The sequence below is a fragment of the Trachypithecus francoisi genome, unplaced genomic scaffold (genome assembly GCF_009764315.1).
Source record: "Trachypithecus francoisi isolate TF-2019V2 unplaced genomic scaffold, Tfra_2.0 Lachesis_group15, whole genome shotgun sequence".
In the NCBI taxonomy this organism is placed as follows: Eukaryota; Metazoa; Chordata; class Mammalia; order Primates; family Cercopithecidae; genus Trachypithecus; species Trachypithecus francoisi.
In genome coordinates, this window is record NW_022681460.1 from 69,177,966 (window position 1) to 69,198,103 (window position 20,138).

General features: G+C 35.7%; 1 protein-coding gene and 1 pseudogene across 1 annotated transcript in view; both read right to left on the bottom strand.

Annotated features, from left to right (window-relative positions):
* Positions 1–20,138, bottom strand: part of ADGB (androglobin) — a 245,122-nt gene that overhangs the window by 184,517 nt on the left and 40,467 nt on the right. Inside the window, exons 2-3 of the mRNA XM_033235138.1 lie at positions 9,865–10,027; positions 218–310 (exon numbers count right to left, since the gene is read on the bottom strand). Coding sequence (XP_033091029.1) covers positions 218–310; positions 9,865–10,027 — 256 coding nt within the window. The remainder of the gene's footprint in view (positions 1–217; positions 311–9,864; positions 10,028–20,138) is intronic.
* Positions 5,357–5,480, bottom strand: LOC117098240 (annotated as a pseudogene).

A 20,138-nucleotide genomic window follows, 5' to 3' on the forward strand; every position in this document is an offset into this window, starting at 1 on the left:
TAAACAAAAATTCAATAATATCTCAGAAACCAGTACAAGAAATATTAAATTATATTGATAAACATTTATTTTTGATTAGTTGCCAAAAAGCAATTACTTTTTTTACTGAATACCACAAGAGAAAATTACCCTAAATCATTATAAAAATGCAATTTTTATCACTAGGATAATACATCCACATAGTAAGTATTTTATTTAATAGAAAAAACTTTCTTACCCGACTAAATAAAATATCCTGTGGACGTTTCCAGGAATAAATTTTCAACGATGGTGGTAACTCAATCTTTCCTTCAGGGTCTTCAAAAAAATGCTATATAAAAATAAATTGAGTTTTTTCTCCATATTGTTTTATTAAAATAAAAACAACTGAATTTTAATAAAAAAGAAACAAATTGGTTTGGTCAATCAATAAGCCTTTACAGAGCAGTTTGTGTCCTTGTCGTAAGAGCTAATTCATGGAGTATTTTAAAAATACTGAATTTAACAATAATGTATATAATTAACATATACTCATTGATTACATGTTGATTTTTGAGCTGCATTTTGATTGTATATGAGGTAGCCCAAACAAGCATGAGATGCTTTGGAAAGTAAATTAGATATGGCAGGAAAGCAATTTATGATGGGCCAGACATGGCCACATTCTCCATTGAAAAAATTTTTTACCTGAATGGAGAAGATTTAAAAATATTTATTTAATTTTCAACTATTGGAATCATAAACAAGATTATATATAAATAAAACTTGGATGTTTGACCTGATTTTCATTTATCAATTTTAAAAATTAATCTCTTTCCTTTGAGATAATTATAGATTCATATACAGCTGTATGAAATAATACAATGGGTTCTTGTATTCCCTTTACCCAATTTTTCCAAGTGTAACATCTTGTGAAACTGTAAGCAGTATCACAACCAAGATATTGACATAGACGGTCAAGATATAGAACGGTTTTATCACCACAAGTACCATTCCTATGCTTTTTCATAGCCATACCTATGCTCCCACTCCCCATCCCATACCCCATCCCTAACACCTGGCAGCAATCCTCTGATCTCTATTTCTATAATTTTGTCATTATATACTAAATGTCTATATAACATTCAGTAATGTTATATAGATAAAATCACATCATTTGTGGTATAATTGTAAGGAAGTATGAAATCCTTTGGATTTGTTTTGCTTCTGTCAGTATAATTCTCTGGAGATTCATCCAAGTTGTTTCAGGTATCAATAGTTTGTTTTTGTTTATTGCTGAGTAATATTTCATGTATAGACATTTGTTTTTTCACCAATTGTTTATTGAAGAACATCTGGGCTGTTTCCAGGGTTGGGCTATTACCAATAAAGCTGCTGTGAACACCTGCATAACATAAGTTTTCATTTATCTAAGATAAATGCCCAAGAATGCAATTAATTCATTAATTTTTGAACTCTTATTATGGGTCAATTAATGAGCTCTGGAGAAAGAATAATATCCAAATGCATACTCTCAAATGCTAGCAATCTAGTAAGTTAGAAGTGCTTCAGGCAAGTACTATGTAAGAGTTCTTCTTATAAAACATAACATTAAAATTGCCAGGTTATAAATGAAATTGCTTTGGGAATATAAACCATCTATACAGGAAAAAGAGCAACTAAGCTTCACCTGAGTTAATAAGGACAGGGATAAATAAATACTGCTTTGTGATTTTCATAGTAATCACGTTTTTACCCTAAATCTGGTGTGGCCTGAGAAACAGGTTATATTTGAGGGCATTGTGTACAGTTTGAACATTGTAAGTATATATGTTTATCTTAAGATGCAGTTTATTGTCACCTTTAAGATACTGGAATAATCTGAATGAAGACAAAGCATATGTCAACATCCAGGCAAGATTCTCAAAAAGCGAATCATCGAAAAATTGACTGAATTTCCAGGAGCTGTTGCTACACTTCTGGGGTTTCCTCACGTCATTTTCCCCTCCTTTATTGCAAATATTTAGTTGTTTTAAAGTCCCTTATCTAACAATGCCAAAATCTAAAGTGTTCATGGATCAATTTCTATTATTTGATTTCTCCTCTGGGTTCTGTTTCTTTTCATATCTTGTAATCTTTTTTAAAAAAAACCTTTTATTTTATAATTGGGGGTACATAAGGAGCTTTGTTCCACAGGTAAACTCATGTCACAGGGGTTTGTTGTACAGATTATTTCATCAGCCAGTTATTAAGCCTACTACCTAATAGTTATCTTTTCTGCTCCTCTCTTTCTTCCCAGCCTCCCTAATCAAGTAGATCCCAGTGTCTGTTGTTTCCTTCTTGGTGTTCATAAGTTCTTATGATTTAGCTCCCACTTAGAAGTGAGAATGTGTGGTATTTGGTTTTTTGTTACTGCATTAGTTTGCTAAAGATAATACCCTCCAGCTCCATCCATGTTCCCACAAAAGACATGATCTTGTTCTTTCTCATGATTTCATACTGTATACGCACACATGGTGTATATGTATCCATGGTGTATATGTATCACATTTTCTTTATTCAATCTGTCATTGATGGTTATTTAGGTTGCTTCCATGTTTTTTGCTATTGTGAATAGTGCTGCAATGAACATTCACATGCATGTATCTCTATGGTAGAATGATTTATGTTCCTCTGGGTATATAGCCAGTAATAGGATTGCTGGGTCAAATGGTAGTTCTACTTATACCTCTTTGAGGAATTGACGTAGTGCTTCCTACAATGGTTGAACTATAAGCATTCCTTTTTCTCCACAACCTCACCAGCATGTTACTTTTTTTGGCTTTTTAATAATACAAATTCTGATAGGTGTGAGATGGCATCTCTAATAATAAATAATATTGAGCTTTTTTCATATGCTTGTTGGCTGCATGTATGACTTCTTTTGAGAAGTTCAGGTCTGTTCATGTCATTGCCCACTTTTAAATGTGGTTGTTTGTTTTTCTCTTGTAAATGTGTTTAAGTTCCTTATAGATACTGGATATTAGACCTTGGTCAAATGTACAGTTTGTAAATATTTTCTCCTATTCTGTAGTTTGTCTGTTTACTCTGCTGATAGTTTCTTTTGATGTGCAGAAGCTCTTAAGTTTAATCAGATCCACTTGTCAATTTTTGCTTTTGTTGCAATTGCTTTTGGTGGCTTTGTCAAGAAATCTTTGCCCATTTCTATGTCCAGGATGCTATGGTATTGCCTAGGTTGTTTTTCAGGGTTTTTATAGTTTTGGGTTGTACATTTAAGTCTTTATTCCACCATGAGTTGATTTTTGTGTATGGTGTAAGAACAGGGTCTAGCTTCAATCTTCTGCATATGGCTAGCCAGCTATCTCAGCACCATTTATTGAATGGGGAGTCTTTTCCCCATTGCTTGTTTTTGTCAGCTTTGTCAAAGATCAGATGGTCATAGATGTGTGGCCTTATTTATGGGCTCTATACTCTGCCTCATTCTTCTATGTGCCTGTTTTCAAATCAGTACCATGCTGTTTTGGTTACTATAGCCTTGTATAATAGTATAATACTATAGCCTGTTTGGTTACTATAGCCTTGTATAATAGTCAAAGATCAGATGGTCATAGATGTGTGGCCTTATTTATGGGCTCTATACTCTGCCTCATTCTTCTATGTGCCTGTTTTCAAATCAGTACCATGCTGTTTTGGTTACTATAGCCTTGTATAATAGTATAGTTTGAAGTCAGGTTGCGTGATTCCTCTAGCTTCTTCTTCTTTTTCTTTTTTTTTTTTTTCTTAGGATTGCCTTGACTATTCAGGCTCTTTTTTCATTTCACATGAACTTTAAAATCATTTTTTTCTAGTTCTGTCATTGGTAGTTTGATAGGGACAGCATTGAATCTGTAAATTACTTTGGGCAGTATAGCCTTTTCAATGATATTGATTCTTCCTATCTATGAGCATGGAATGTTTTCCTGTTTGTTTCTGTTAGAGCGGTTTTGTAGTTCTGCTTGTATATTTGTTTCACCTCCCTGGTTAGCTGAATTTCTAGGTATTTTCTTCCTTTTGTGACAATTGTGAATGGCTTGCCTTTCTGATTTGGCTCTCATTTTGTCTATTTTTGGTGTATAGGAATACTAGTGGTTTTTATACATTGAATTTGTATCCAGCAACTTTGCTGAACGATAGCAACATCAGCTACTGGAGCTTTTGGGACAAGACTATGGGATTTTCTAGATATGGAATTATGTCATCTTCAAATAGAGATAGTTTAACTTCCTCTCTTCTTGGATGCGCTTTATTTCTTTCTCCTGTCTGATTGCTCTGGCTAGGACTTCCAATACTATGTTAAATAGAACTGGTGAGCGAGGGCATCTTTGTCTTATGGTGGTTTTCAAAGGGGAATGCTTCTGGCTTTTACCCATTCAATATAATGTTGACTGTGGGTTTGTCATAGATGGTTCTTATTATTTTGAGGTATGATCCTTCAAAACCTAGTTTATTAAGAGGTTTTTACATGAAGTGGTGTCAAATTTAATCAAAAGCCTTTTCTTCATCTATTTAGATATTCACGTGGTTTTTGTCTTTAGTTTTGTTTATGTGAAGAATAACGTTTATTGATTTGCATATGTTGAGCCAACCTTGCATCCTGGGTATGAAGAGTACTTGATCCCGGTAGATTAGCTTTTTGATGTGTTGCTGAATTTGATTTGCAACAATCTTGTTGAGGAATTTTGCATCGATGTTCATCAAGAATATTGAGCTGACGTTTTCATTTTTTGTTGTGTCTCTGCCAGATTTTGTTATCAAGATGTTGCTGGCCTCATAGAATCACTTTGGGAGGAGTCCCTCCTTCTCAATTTTTTAGAATAGTTTCAGTAGAAATGGTACCAGCTCATCTTTCTACATATGGTAGAATTCAGCTGTTAATCCATCAGGTGCCAGGCTTTTGTTTGGTTGGTAGGCCCCTTATTACTGATTCCATTTCAGAGCTTGTTATTGGTTTTTTCAGGAAAACAATATCTTCCTGGCTCAGTCTTAGGAGGGTGTATGTGTCCAGCAATTTATCCATCTCTTCTAGGTTTTGTAGCTTGTGTGCACAGAGGAGTTTGTAGTAGTTTCTGGTAGTTGTTTTTATCTCTGTGGGGTCAGTAGTAACATTCCCTTCATCATTTCTAATTGTGTTTATGTGGATTTTCTTTGTTTTCTTTGTTATTAGTGTAGCTAGTGGTCTGTTTTACTAATTTTTTCAAAACAACAGCTCCTGGATTTGTTGATCTTTGAAATTATTTTTCCTGTCTCAATTTCCTTCAGTTCAGCTCTAATTTTCATTATTTCTCATCTTCTGCTAGCATTGGGATTAATTTGTTCTAGCGTCTCTAATTATTTCAATTGTGAAGTTAGATTATTAATTAAAAATATGGACCTCTTCACAAATTTGTGTGCCATGCTTGTGCAGGAGCCATGCTTGTGCAGGGGCCATGCAAATCTTTTCTGTATCATTCTCATTTTAGTATATGCACTGCTGAAGTGAGCACTCTATACTGATTTTGCATCCTGAAACTTTGCTGGAGTTGTTTACCATCTGAAGAAGCTTTTGGTCTGAGACTATGGGGTTTTCTAGATATGGAATCATGTCATCTGCAAACAGGGATAGTTTGACTTCCTCTCTTCCTATTTGGGTGCCCTTTATTCCTTTTTCTTAGTTGATTTCTCTGGCTAGAACTTCCAATACTGTGTTGAATAGGAGTGGTGAGAGAGGGCATCTTTGTCATGCGCCAGTTTTCAAGAGGAATGCTTCCAGCTCTTGCCATTCAGTATAATGTTTGCTGTGGGTTTTTCATAGATGGCTCTTTTTATTTTGAGGTATGTTCCTTCAATACCTAGTTTATTGAGAGTTTTTAACCATTTCCCACTTGCACCCAAGAATACTCACCAGCAGTGCTTGCAGTTGCAGTGTTTATTCCAAGATAAAACACGTTTGGTATAAGAATTTCTTTTACCACCTCTAAACATGAAAGCACTGAATTCCTACATCCTGTTCAAGAAGGACAATCCTGAGCACATGATTAACCAGGTAAACCTCAGACTCCTGTTGATTAAAAGAATGCTGGAAAAGCATCACACCCCAGGGCAGCAACATCTTCAAGGTCACCCATATTCTGATGATGCCACACATCTTCCCCTGTCTGGAAGACATTTTGCCCAAAAGCCTACTACCAATATCAGGGAAATGAAATGAAATCCAAGTAATCACTGCAAAGTTTGAGGTTTGCACAACAGCAAGGACGGTAATAACATCTGGAGAGAAATACATTGTTTTTTGCAGAATGTGATGCTCCACTTTGTGTTATTCTGTGCTTTGAAATTTATCACATGAAGAAAAGTATTAAATACTGATCATCATATACATTTCTGTTACATTAAGATTAGAGAGAAGTTCTGTTTAGAAATAACTCTAAGAACAGCTTTTTATGTTTTATTTTCACATTGAAAATTAGTCAGATTTGCTTCAGCCTCAAAGAGTATGTTTATGTAAAATTAAATGAATGCAGAAAGTGAGCTGCACCTTTTTGTAAATGGGAAATGGCTTAACATCAAGGGATGTTGAATTTTATCAAAAGTTGTTTCTGCATCTGTTGAGATAATCATGTGGCTTTGTCTTTAGTTGTGTTTATGTGATGAATCACATTGATTGATTTGTATCTGTTGAAGCAACCTTGCATCCTGGGAGTGAAGCCTACTTGATCATGGTGAATTAGCTTTTTGGTGTGCTGCTGGATTTGGTTGGCAAGTATTTTGTTGAGGATTTTTACATCGATGTCCAGCAAGGATACTGGCCTGAAGTTTTTTGTTGTTGTTGTGTCTCTGTCATGTTTTGTTACCAGGATGACAATGTTCTCACGGAATGAGTTGGGGAGGAGTATCTCCTTCTCAATTTTTTGGAATAGTTTCTGGAAGAATGGTACCAGCTTGTCTTTGTATATCTGGTAGAATTCACATGCTTAATAAGTTTTGATGAATGATATACACTGAGTATAAAAATTAATATGGGCTCTAGATAATGATGTCTTCTTCTAGAGAGGAGAATTTTACTTCCTTTTGGCAGGCAGAGTACAAGATGTACCTGATTCAGTCAACACTGAGTTTCAGGATTTGGTAGGGCTGGTGTAAATTTGATTTGCCCTTACTTCATACAGAATGCTTAGCTGGTCTGGTGCACTGTCTAAAAAAGCTGGAGTGTTTATCAGGGTCCCTTTACCCTGATGTTCCTAAATTTATCTCCAAAGCACCATTAAATCGTTTTTTACTTCAACTTCGAGCTGCTGCTGTTTACTCATTTGCTCCATAGCTTTTCCTTCATACATAGTTTAGGAGTTGAGTAAATATCTTGAAATAAAATTATATGCAAAATTTTCAGATCGCTTCTCTGCCATTAGTCCTGAGGTTTAGGTTCAAGTTTGGATTGCTTTAGCAGTCCTAGGCAATATCCTTTGTCTCTCCAGCTCAAGAAACTGACACAGGTCCCAGGACACTACTTTGTGCTTGATTCCTAATCTTCGTGTCTTGAATTAATAAATGTACTTGAGAGAGAAATAAATAAATAAAAAAAGAACAAGGTGAATGTGGAACTGACCTTGTTGTGGTTCCCTTTTCCCCAGGATTTGGGCCTCCCTCATTAAGAAGTTAAGGGTAATCTTTCTACATTATTTTTCTTTAGCTGTGTCCCTTATAATGACCTTACAGTACCGCATAATATATTCACAATTTTATACACCCATCACATCCTTTAGTTCTCATCACTTAGCTAAAGAAGTGAGACCTTTCTCTGGACTTAGAGGGAAGGGTGAATTCATCTGAGGCTGATTTCCTGATGACTAGCCTCACATCTAGGGAAGTGGCCTTCTGCAAAACTCCAAGGATACTTGCTATAGTTGGATGCTTAAGGAAATTAATCTTAGTAAAACATGGATGCTGCAAATCAGGGCTAAGAGCTACCATGCAACCGTTTCATGCAGATGCAATCACAAGGCTTGGACACTGTCCACCACTCACTCCAGTGGAGGAACTGCTGCTTCATGAGCCATGGGTGAGATTGTGACAGACCGGAAGTGGAAAGTAAGGTTCTATTCTAGATTTTACCACTTTACATTTTGGTTTGACCTGGTGCTCTCCTACTTTTGAAAGCTAAAGTGACAGAACAGGATGTTGGTTAAGGTTCTCAATTGTCACATTCTAATGGATAGGCCCTGTTCACAGCAAGAGTTGGCCTAGTGCTTTTTTAAACTATGTAGTTTTATAAAGCTCCTTAGTACAAGGGCCACAGTATCTACTTTAGGGTCCAATGTCAGGCAGCCTCATTTGCAGACGCTGCCCCAAAATGAAATGGACATCAGGTGACCAACACACTGAAATCACACTTGCTAGTGCTCCAGTATCTCTGATTTTCCTCCAATAAATGTTCATCCAATAGACTTGCCCTTGGTTTAATAACTCTGATAAATCCCAGTATTTGACCCCCAACCTTCCAGGGATTTGCAAAAACTTTTTCAGTCATGTGGTGAAGGAATGCTTCCTCTCCAAGCTCCCTAAAATGTTATTTTTATATCCTATTTCAAAAATTTCAAGTACTTTTGCCTTTCCCTGTCTGTAGTTTCTCCAGACTTTGGAATGACTCATCTCTAGAACTTTTCCAGAGTTCAACTGCTCAACTGAGGATTTGCACACTCTATCCTTCTGATGTAAATTCTGAAGGCTAAACACACACACACCCGCACCCACACATACTCCCTCTCTCTCTTTCTCTCTCTCCATAAGTTTTGAATCACTAAAAAAATACATAACTCCCTCTCTCTCTTTCTCTCTCTCCATAAGTTTTGAATCACTAAAAAAAATACATAGAATATGCCAATTTTCATTTGAACCCAGAGAATTCAAAGCCCTCTGCATCTAGAAGGCCCATAATCATTTTAGATGTAGTGCAAAGAATTTGTTCCCTTCCATGTTGCTAATTTGGAAATTGTTTAGGTGCTAACAGAGTTAGCAATACTTTTACTGAATACCTTTTGTTAACAACTTGACCAATATGAATCATGCAATTTGTGATACAGTATTTTGTGAACAAAACATACATGCTAAGATTTACTATTTCAGAACGCTTTATGCAAAATTCAACTAAACCCTTCTGGCACTTACGTTTGTGTCTAGAAATTTATATTGTTTTCCATAAATATTTTTAAATGAATTGTTGCACCCAATAAGTAGGTCATATTTTAAATGCCAAGTCAGACCCATAGCCTCAACTTTGAAGTCTTTAGAAACAGAGTAAACATTTTTAAATAGGCAAAATAACTTAAAGTGACATAATTGGAAAATGTAGAAATTCTACATTTTAGCGCCAATCTCAGGGACATGTCATGTTTATGTGACAAAAAGTAAAAGAAGAGCAGTTAGGATCTTTATTCATGTATCTTGAGGAGATAGTAGGAGGAATACAGTTTTCATCTCACAGTAACATTTCTTTTGAAAAATTATCTTTCCTATTATCTCCAGGTCACAGCTTACAAGTCCACTGTGGATTTTCGTTTTCGAAACCACTCTTTATAAATGCCTGTTTCCAAACTCTGTCCAAGGTCCACTGGCTAACTTGCCTTCTCTCTTAATTTTTCCTTTATTTCATTATGATTCTTTGGTCACATCACTTTCTTCCAGTTTACCCAAATATGATTCACCGAAGCTCAGGACTAAGGCTTGGAAAGACAGAGTGGGAGTGTTGGGAGGTGGGGCCAATAGACAAATAAAAATTTTCCCTTTTGAATGGAGATTGTGGAGAAGAATGAATACCCTCTTATGTTTACAAATCTCATTCCATTATAAAACTAAAAACCAAAATGAAACCTAGTCACATTCACATCTACTTACAAATACAGGGCTTTTTCCTGTTTTGTCCTTTTCTTTTGCACCTTTGCCGGCATCCCACTTTTCTGAATTTATGTCAGCTTCACTCCACTCTGGCCAGATTGGGAATTTGCCCTTCTTTTGTTCAATAGAACCAGGTTGTACATTACTGCCAAAAGGATAGAAACTAGACAGAGACAGAGAGTGGTGGATTAAGTTTAATTAAAATCTCTGAGGTCAAATATTGGATTAACTGCATAACATAAATCTGTCTTCTCAGCTGAGTCATACTAACTACATTTTTAATACAATCATACTTGTGGCTAGGCAGCTTCTACATGTTAAAGTTCTAAAGACTAAAATAACCCCAAAGAGTTTATCACATAAACTAAAGTGGAGTCTTAGTCCCTACTTACTGAAGCAAGAATTTTAAAAAATAATATACAGTATTATCAAATATCACAAACACAAACAACATATAGTTGATAAATAGCTATCTTCTCAGACTGATATATAGAATCCTGTCTATATATCTATCAGTCTACATGTATTTTTTCAAAAATTAAATCATTTTGCATATACTTTTTAAACTGCTTTGTACCACTTATCAGCATATTGTTAATATTTCTCATGTTCTAAATATTTATCTAAATATTAATTTAAGGATTGTACAAGATCCTCTTGTATGAATATACTTCATTTCATTTAACTAAGCTTCTATATTTGGAAATTTGGGGGGGTCGATTTTTAAAATTTTTAAATTTTTCACTTTTATAAACAAGACTATAGTGGTTGTTCTTACTGCAAAATCTTTGCGTACATTCACATTATTTTGTTATGATAGATATTAATGAGGAGACTTCCTATTCCAAAGTATATGCATGTTTAAGGTTTGTGATAGATTTTGACTAATTTTCTACTGAAAAGTTGGGCTTGTTTCCAACTTTAAATATATGCATATTACAGTTCCCATATTGCTAAACCTTGAATGCTACTTTTTGTTCATTTTCATGATTTTTAAAGTGTAAAATAGGAATATTATTCAATTTTCAAGTTTTTAACTACTTGTGAGGCTAGAACACTGCCTATAGACCATAGAATAAGCAGTTAAAAAACCAGACTAAAATATCTATACAGCTTATATTCTAGTGGGTTCTAGATACAAATTAAATATCTTAAATTAAGTAAAATATACAATATACAATAACACATTGCTTATCAACAAGGATACATTCTAAGATATCCATTGTTAGGCAATTTTGTTATTCTTTAAACAATACAGTGTGCTTATACAGACCTAGTAAGCATACCACACAATGGATACAGCCTGCAACACAGCTAGGCTATATGGTTCAGTATATTGCTCCTAAGTTATAAACCTCTACAGCTGTTACTGTCCTGAATATTGCAGGCAGCTGTAACACAATGGTAAGCATCTGTGTATCCAAGCTCATCTAAACATAGAAAAATACAGTAAAAACATGGCATAAAAGTTAAAACAGAATGGTACACCTGTATAGCACACTTACCATGAGTGGAGCTTGCAGGAAGTTGCTGTTAATGAGTCAGTGATTTGAGAGTGACTGTGAAGGCCTGGGACATTACTGTACACTACTGAAGAATTTATAAATATTGTGCACTTAGGGTACATTATATTTGTAAAAACAACTTCTTTCTTCAATAATAAATTAACCTTAGCTTACTAGATGTCCACTCTCATATATGAGGCTCATCAGTGACCAAAGTGTTGTTATGAGGTGTGTGATTGTATTCAAACATGAAACTCTTAAGGGGAAATATAACACAGTACAGGCGAACTGATGAGTTAAGGTACTCAATTTTTAAAACAGTGGTTAAGGAAAATTTCTATAGTAAGGTAATATTTTAATAATGAAAGAAAGTGAGGGATCAAGCTATGTGACTGTCCATCAAAGAATTCTTCAGATACAGGAAGGAAGGGTATTCCAGATGCAGAGGGCATCCTAACTTAGTTTAAGAGTAATATGGATGTCAGTATGCCTTAAGCTGTGTGAGTGGGAGGAAAAGCAATGGAAGTTGACTGCAGAGAGCTACTACATGCGAAGATTGTCAAGGTTACCTAAGCCAGGGGAAGGATCTTTACTCTGAGTGAGATAAGAAGCCAAAGGAGGGTTCTGAGCAGGGATCCAAAATGATATTATTAGAATTTGATGATCATTCTTGCTGCTATGTTGAGAAAGACCAAAGGAAGAAGGGAGACCATGTAGAAGGCTTTGAATTAAGAGGAGAGAGCTAAGGGGGGTTTGGACTGGCTTGGTAACTGAAGAGAAGGCAAGAAATAGATTCTGCGTATACTTTAAGATAGAGAAAGCAGACAGAGTTGATATTTCCTTACAGACAGAAGACCGTGATATGGAGAAAAATTGAGGCAGGGGGCATAAAGCAGCAGTGCACTGATAAATGAGATTTTGCTTTAGATGCCAAAAACACAGCCTTGAGGATACTGAGTAGGTAATTAGATGTCAGACTCTAAAGTTTGGGAGAAAAATTGGACAACAAGTGAAACTTTGAGAGTAATCAACATCTAGGTGGTATTTAAAGTCTTAAGACTGGATGAAATCATCAAGAAAATAACTACTTAAGGAAGGGGCACACCCAGGGATGCTAACAGCTTATATAGATTGAGCAAGAACAATTCTAAATGGATCCCGACCACAATGCTGGGTCAGTGTCTTCAAAGCCTCCAACTAAGCCAGACATTTATTCTCTATTTTATGTAGCAAGAGCAGAGATTTAAAGTCCTCAGGGCAAGTCAGGGACCTAGGGCAAAACGCAGAAATGTCTGGAACTCAGAGTTATTGGTAATTGTTAAGACTACCTACCGAGGAATATAAAAATATTTCAAGACTCTAGTAGTCAACAGACTTGTATTTCTGCCCTGGTACTCTATACGTGAGGGTCAGAGAGATAAGGAGGAAATAACTGTGAACACTGAGAAAAGAAAGCAGTCACTGAATGTGGTAGACAGAATAACCACCAACTCCTACTTCAAATGCATACATATCTTAGTCCCTGGAAGCTGTGGGTATGTTACCCTACATGGAAAAAGGGAGTTTGTAGATGTGATTAAGTATCTTGACATGGGGAGATTATGCTGGATTATCTGGGGGTCCCAGTGTAACCCCCAAGAGTGCTCAAAAGTGGAAAAAGGAGTCAGAGGAGATTAGAGGGAAAAGTGACTACTGAAGAAAGCAAAAAGGGAAAATTACTGGGTTTGGAAGACAGAGAAAAGTGGCCACAAGCCGAGGAATGTGGTCAAGTTTCAGAAGGTGGAAAGGCAAGGAAGTGGATTTTCTCATAGAGCCTACAGAAAGGAAGGCAGCCCTGCTGAAACATTGTTGGTAAATCAGTGAGACCCATTTTGGACTTGTGATCTCGAGAATTCCAAATGAATTTATCAATGAATGTGTGTTTTGAAGCCATTAAGTTTGTGATATTTTATTCCAGCAGCCATAAGAAACTAATATACTGAGGTAGGAAAAGCACAGTGGAAGGTGATACCTTGGAAACCAAGTGAAGCTTTTTTTTTTTTTTTTTTTAATGAGGACATGAGCAGGAGACCTAAATGCAGCTAACAGATCAAGCATGATAAAGTGGAAACAACTAAATGTTGAATTTAGCAACAAGGAAATGTCTCTCAAATATCACCTCCTGGAGGTGAGGGCTAGAGGAGGACTTTCCTGAACACCCTATTATAGCAAGGCACACTTCTCTGCATCATTTCATATTGCTTCATTTTTATACCACTCAATACTCTCACTAATCCTTTATGTGCTCACTGTGTGCCTCCACAAGTAGGATTTGTAAACTCTACTGTGGTAGGAACATGGGATTTTTTTGTTCATTTCCTCCATCGCCAGTAACTGGGATGGTACCTGGACAAAGTAATAAATCTATCCCTGTAACATCTATTTATATGAAATGAAACAACGAATGCCTACAATTTACATTTCTGATAATATCTAACTGAAACTCTGTCAAGTTTTTATATGTAGGTAGAGATTGACCAGAGGCCTACCGATCCTGTTTCCATTTCTTTTGCAATTTGGCTAGCACTGTTATGTTGTATTCCAGCTTTGGGTTCATAAACATTCTGTGAGATACTTCTCCCTCTCTTCCTGCTCAATGTGTGCCTGAGTCCTATGAGGACACCTTACAAAATGGTTATAACACAAAATGAAAGGAGTGAGGAACTCTTATTCAGCACATGCAAAGCCAGCACTACATACCTGGTCACACTCTGGTATGAATGAGAAATATTCTTTGTAGTATTAAGTCAATGAGATTTGGTTTCTTGATACTATAGCATTGGCTCAAATAAAGAGTGCAATTATACTCTTAGGATTTGGATTTCCTCTTTCATATCTTTAATCATTATAAGCACTTGTATGTTATATTACAGATTATTCTTCTATTGTCTTAAACTTTCAATTTTTTATTCTCTGTTGTGACTTCTGCCAATATTTCATATATTCTTTAATTATGAGCTTATACTTATCAGGGTTTTCTTCTCCTCCAGTCCTCTTCCTCCAAAGCAATCCTGTGTTGAGAAGATGTTCTTCCAATATAACATTGAGTTTTCTTCTGTTAGAAACCCCAAATGAATAAGCCATCTAGGAACCCATAGATAATGTAAAAGCAAGTCACAAACCTACATAAGTCTCAGTGAAAAGTTAGCTTTCTTATAATCTTTCTGTGCTTAGGTGGATTTTCTCATTCATCTCTTTAAAGAGAATTAAACTTTCAGAAAGCCATATTTTCATCTAAGGTTAGAATACTTCCTTTCCTCATTTGGGTACAAGACCATGTCCTGTATATATTGAAACAAAAGATTTCAATTTTTTAAGACTGATAGGACTTCTCTCAGAGCCATGGCACTCCGATCATCGATTTTTCTCTTCACTTCTGGAGCCTGAAGATCCTTATTCTTCTTTTGTTTGTTTGTTTGTTTTTTAAGAAGCAGTGTCTCACTATGTTGTCCAGGCTGGTCTGTAAGTCCTGAGCACAAATGATGCTCCCACCTCAACCTCTCAAGTTGCAGGGAGTGCCAATATGCCTGGCTTTTATTCTTTATATATATATTTATAAGTATTTGTATTCTTTTCTTTTTTTAATGGCCTTAGTATTTTGTCAGGCTGGCCTCTAACTCCTGGGCACAAATGATCCTTCCACCTTGGCCTCCCAAGTATACAGGACTATAAGCATGTGTGATCCTGCCCAGCTTTTTCTTTCTTTCTCTCTTTCTTTCTTTCTTTCTTTCTCTTTCTTTCTTTCTTTCTTTCTCTCTCTCTCTCCTTTTTTTTTTTTTTTTTTAGACGGAGTTTCACTCTTGTCACCCACGCTGGAGTGCAATGGTGTGATCTTGGCTCACTGCAACTTCTGCCTCCTGGGTTCAAGCAACTCTCGTGCTTCAGCCTCCTGAGTATCTGGGACTACAGGCACCTGCCAGCATGCCCAGCTATTTTTTCTATTTTTAGTAGAGATGGAGTTTCATCATGTTGGCCAGGCTGGTCTCGAATTCCTGACCTCAGATAATCCACCTGTCTTGGCCTCCCAAAGTGCTGGGATTACAGGCATGAGCCACAGCAACTAGCCAGCTTTTTTTCTTTATACACACATTTATAGGTATTGTTATTCTTTTAAAATATTAATCTACTATCATCCTAGAAAAGAAAGTCTGAAAATTTATACATTGTTAAAGAGAGTTCCTAAGTAGCATGTAAGAATGTATTATAAAGGAGTAAGGATGACTAGAATAGTTTTCAGGGAAAAATGAAGCTTTTTTCATAGTATTAATGGAAAAATCAAGGCATAAATTAGCATATTACAATATCTCGTGTTTTATAGAGTATTGATACAAGCCTACAGATAAAAAGAAATTGATGATTTTGTTCATCAAAACCAGGATAAAATTACTTCATTTGTGAAGCTCAAAATCTGAAAATCTATTTATTTAAAGGAAGGTATCATTTCTTAAATATAAGGGTTTTACTAAGATTATGTTTTGCTTCTTTACTGTCAAGTGTAAGTAAATCTTCCAGCTCCCTCCTTGAAGCTATTAAGCTTTACTAATTGGCCTACTTTCCTTGTAATGCATCAAATATGTGTCCACCTATATTGAAGATTACTTAAAAAGACTCTCATTAGAGGTGTCTCATACTAGCCCAATAGATCACCTATGGTATTATACACACAATATAAACAAAGCTGAAATGCAGCTCAAGGTGAAGTACAGTGTGGACTTCAAATGACCATGTAAACTCTTGCTTTTGAAACTCTCAGCACCGTTGCCTTTGAAGTCCACTGGCAGAATATACCCACTGCTCTAGCATAATTGGGATCTTTTAAGTATTCAAAGTGCATTATTTTGGTCTCATTAATTCTGAGAATAAGATGATTTTTCAATATGAAAGTAATCCAGGAAGATTTAGGAACTGGCAACACAGGGAAATAAATGTTACTGAATTTAAGAAAATTCAAACCTGAAATAACTGAAAAATCAGAGTTACTCACAAAGTTAATTTATTTACATAGCAACATGTCCAGATACTAGTAAATTATTTAATTCATTAAAATTGCAAATTGTATAAAAAAGTTCAAAAACAATATCTTATAAAAGTATAGGGTTAAAGGCCCTTCCACATACAGTGAGTTTAAATGTTATTGAGGCACCAGGAGTTTCACTAACCCTTTCAGGAGAGACTAGAAATCTGTGTATAATACAGATTTGTGGATAGTTACCATTTTTTTCAAAACAGTAAAAGTTAGTAATTAATGTAAAATCTCTACATTCCAAATGACCAATATGAGATATGTGAGATTTGAAGGGAGGAAATTTTTCAAATGGCTACCAAGAAGATAGCTTTCTAGAGTAGAAATATAAAATATGAAGGTGCTCCTGGACAAAAGGGAGCAAGCATAAATGAAAGAAGTGATCAGGACTGAAAAGCCATTGACAAATATTAGTGGACTAATTACAGAAAGAGCCTATAGGGCAGGTTGGGGCCAGAAATAGGGTAATCCCCAAGTAGGTACTGGGAAATGGATTTGAAAAGTGGCAAGCCAAGCTTAAATGTCTCTGTCTATCCTAGAAAAGAAGCTATAATTACCCTGTAAATATTAGGAGGCCAGAAATAGGCTTCATGGAGGAATAAGTGGTTAAAGTTACTGATAAATTCCTAGCTTAGGACTAAGATTGGCATAACTCCCCCCATAATTTATGGTATATGCATCACTTTTCTGTGATTTCACAGTAAAACATACAGGCTGGCCAAAAGAGAATAACTGAGGATCAAAGAAACCTTCTACCTCCATAAGTGGTAGATAGCACTTCTGGCATAGCAGAAAAGTGTACAACTTCTCAATATTAAGACTTAAGACTTAAATGGGGGCAAGCGTAATATTTTAACAAATTAAAATGTTTATGGTAAATACACCCAGTAATCAGAAAGAACTCTGCTCTTGTATTTTAACACAGTGAAATAAGCCCTATATTATATATTACACATTATTATAACTATTAATTATAATTAACTATTATTAAATAGTTAATACTATTTAGTAGCTGAATTATGTATAGCTCCTGGTGATCCCAGAGACAGGTCAGAGTTCAGGATAGAAATATTCTTTGAGAGAGTTTTTAAAAGCAACTGCTTGTAAACTGATAAGGAAGTATTTCCATACTATAACAACGAACTTGTCCTTTTCAGGAGTGCATACCAACAGCATTTCACCAATGGGTAGAAAGCTGACCATCCTAGAAGGTCATGTAAACTCATGACAGAGAACAGTATGCACAAGTTCAAAGTATCTACAAAAAAAGAACTAAAAGAATAAAATTAAAAAGCAAAAGAAGAAACTCAAACTATGAAAAGACAGTAAGTATATCAAATAAATAAATCACACACAAGTAAAGTTTCTAAAACATTTGAGAAAAATACATACTCAGAATGAGAAAGAATCTCACTCAACCAACAGTTCTTTTATTTCTAACACCACCTACTAAATACCTGTTCTGTGACAAGTATTCTGCTTGATAATGGAGTTACCAGCCTATAAATACATATAGCTGCTTTTGAATTTTTTAGGAATGCAAACAGGTAGACAGATAATTTCAATATGAAATGATGTGTGCAGAGATGGATGCCTTCCCAGGTGATAAAGAGGGGGGCATTGTGCTCAGTGTGAGGCAATTCAGAGAAACTTCTTACAGAAAATAGCATCTTACATGCCTCAAAACATAACTACAAATTTTCCAAGTTAAAAAAGGCAGAAAGGGCATCACTAGGAGAAAAGAACAGCATACAAGACAGTGCAGAGGCAAGAAACAGCAGAATAGGTGCAGTGTTCTATAAGCTGTTCAGTACTATGCAAGCTTATAGTTCAACGCAGGGAAGAGGAGATAAGGTTACAGAAAAACAAAAGGTAGGCACGCAGCTCCTCACTGAGGGCCTTGCTGAAGAGTTTGAACTTTGTTTTCTAGTCAGTGTTCACTTTGCTCATTATATAGAGATAAACATTTTATTCTTAGTTATATATTATTTAATATTTACTTGTGGTTTCAAATATGAAACTTGAGGAAAACAGGTATTGAAATACAACTTAAAAACGAGCACAATAATGATAATAATTCAAAACAACTTAAGGTAATTTTCATCAGATCTGAAAGTTAAACTCTTCTAGTGGAAATTCTTATATGGAGATGTTTCTAATAAAGAAAAAAATAATTTTTAACAATATAATATACAATGCCACTTATATTCAATTTGAGATTCCATATTTAATAAAAAACTTCTATCCAAACCTGTGATATATTAGTTGTGAATACATGCTTGAGGCCGGGCGCGGTGGCTCAAGCCTGTAATCCCAGCACTTTGGGAGGCCGAGGCGGGCGGATCACAAGGTCAGGAGATCGAGACCATCCTGGCTAACACGGTGAAACCCCGTCTCTACTAAAAAGTACAAAAAACTAGCCGGGCGAGGTGGCGGGCGCCTGTAGTCCCAGCTACTCAGGAGGCTGAGGCAGGAGAATGGCGTGAACCCAGGAGGCGGAGCTTGCATTGAGCCGAGATCCGGCCACTGCACTCCAGCCTGGGTGACAGAGCGAGACTCCGTCTCAAAAAAAAAAAAAAAAAAAAAAAAAAAAAAAAAAAAAATACATGCTTGTAAATATGAATTTAAAATATCTCATCTTAATATTTAAAAACAAATATAAAATTAAAAAAATAAGCCTGAGGAATATCACTTCCATCTTAGTTAGAGTCACAAGGACTGGATTTTTGTCACCTAAGACAATACAAAATCTGGACAAAATATATGAAATTGATTCTAAAGACATGGTCATGAAATGATGCAGGTCATTGGCCCCTGAAAAATGAGAAACAAATGATGTGAGCCCTTTAACAGCCACAGCATATGGCCCTGAGAGAGTTCTCAGACTGCAAGGTAACACAGGCAAATCCCAGCATATTTCTTGCATACAGAAGGAGATGAGTGTCTGGGGGACATCTAGGTAGACTTTCAAGGACAAGATCCTAAAAGAGAGAGTTTCTCAGATACAACTCCTGAGATCTTAACAGAGTCATCTACAAATATTTAGCAAAGTACTTGTTAGCACATGTGCATGAGGAAGCTGCCCAAAGCCAGGGGAAAAAAAGTACCTGAGAGAATTTGAGGATTCATGCTGAACCAGAACTGGTATTACTGTGGCCAGCCCCACAGGACACTGGGAAAAGTATCTTGCCTCACCTAGAGAGGCAGAACTATTTTGCCTCATTCAGAGAATTATTGCCCCTATATTAAACATGATTCTGGTTCCATGTAACAAATCTTAAAAGCAAGATATGAAAGAATCAACCTGTTTCTAAGCAAATAAATGTATTCTAGCTCAAAGCTCAAGGATATTTATAGGGCTACAAAAACATCCAGCATCCAACAAGGTAAAATCATAATGTCTGTCATAAAATAAAATATTACCAGGCATAAAAAAATAAGAACATATGACTAATGGAGAGAAAAAACAACAACGAAAACAATTGATTGATTTAAACACATAACCGACACAGGTGTCAGAATTAACTTACAATCATACTAATATAGTTATTGTATTCGGTTGGTGCAAAAGTAATTGCTGTGGCAAAAATAGCAATTACTTTTGCACCAAACTAGTATCTGTATTCCATATTTTCAAAATGTTAAGTAGAGACAAGGAAGATAAAAAAATGGTTGAAATACCTTAAACAAAAACTAAAATGAGAAGA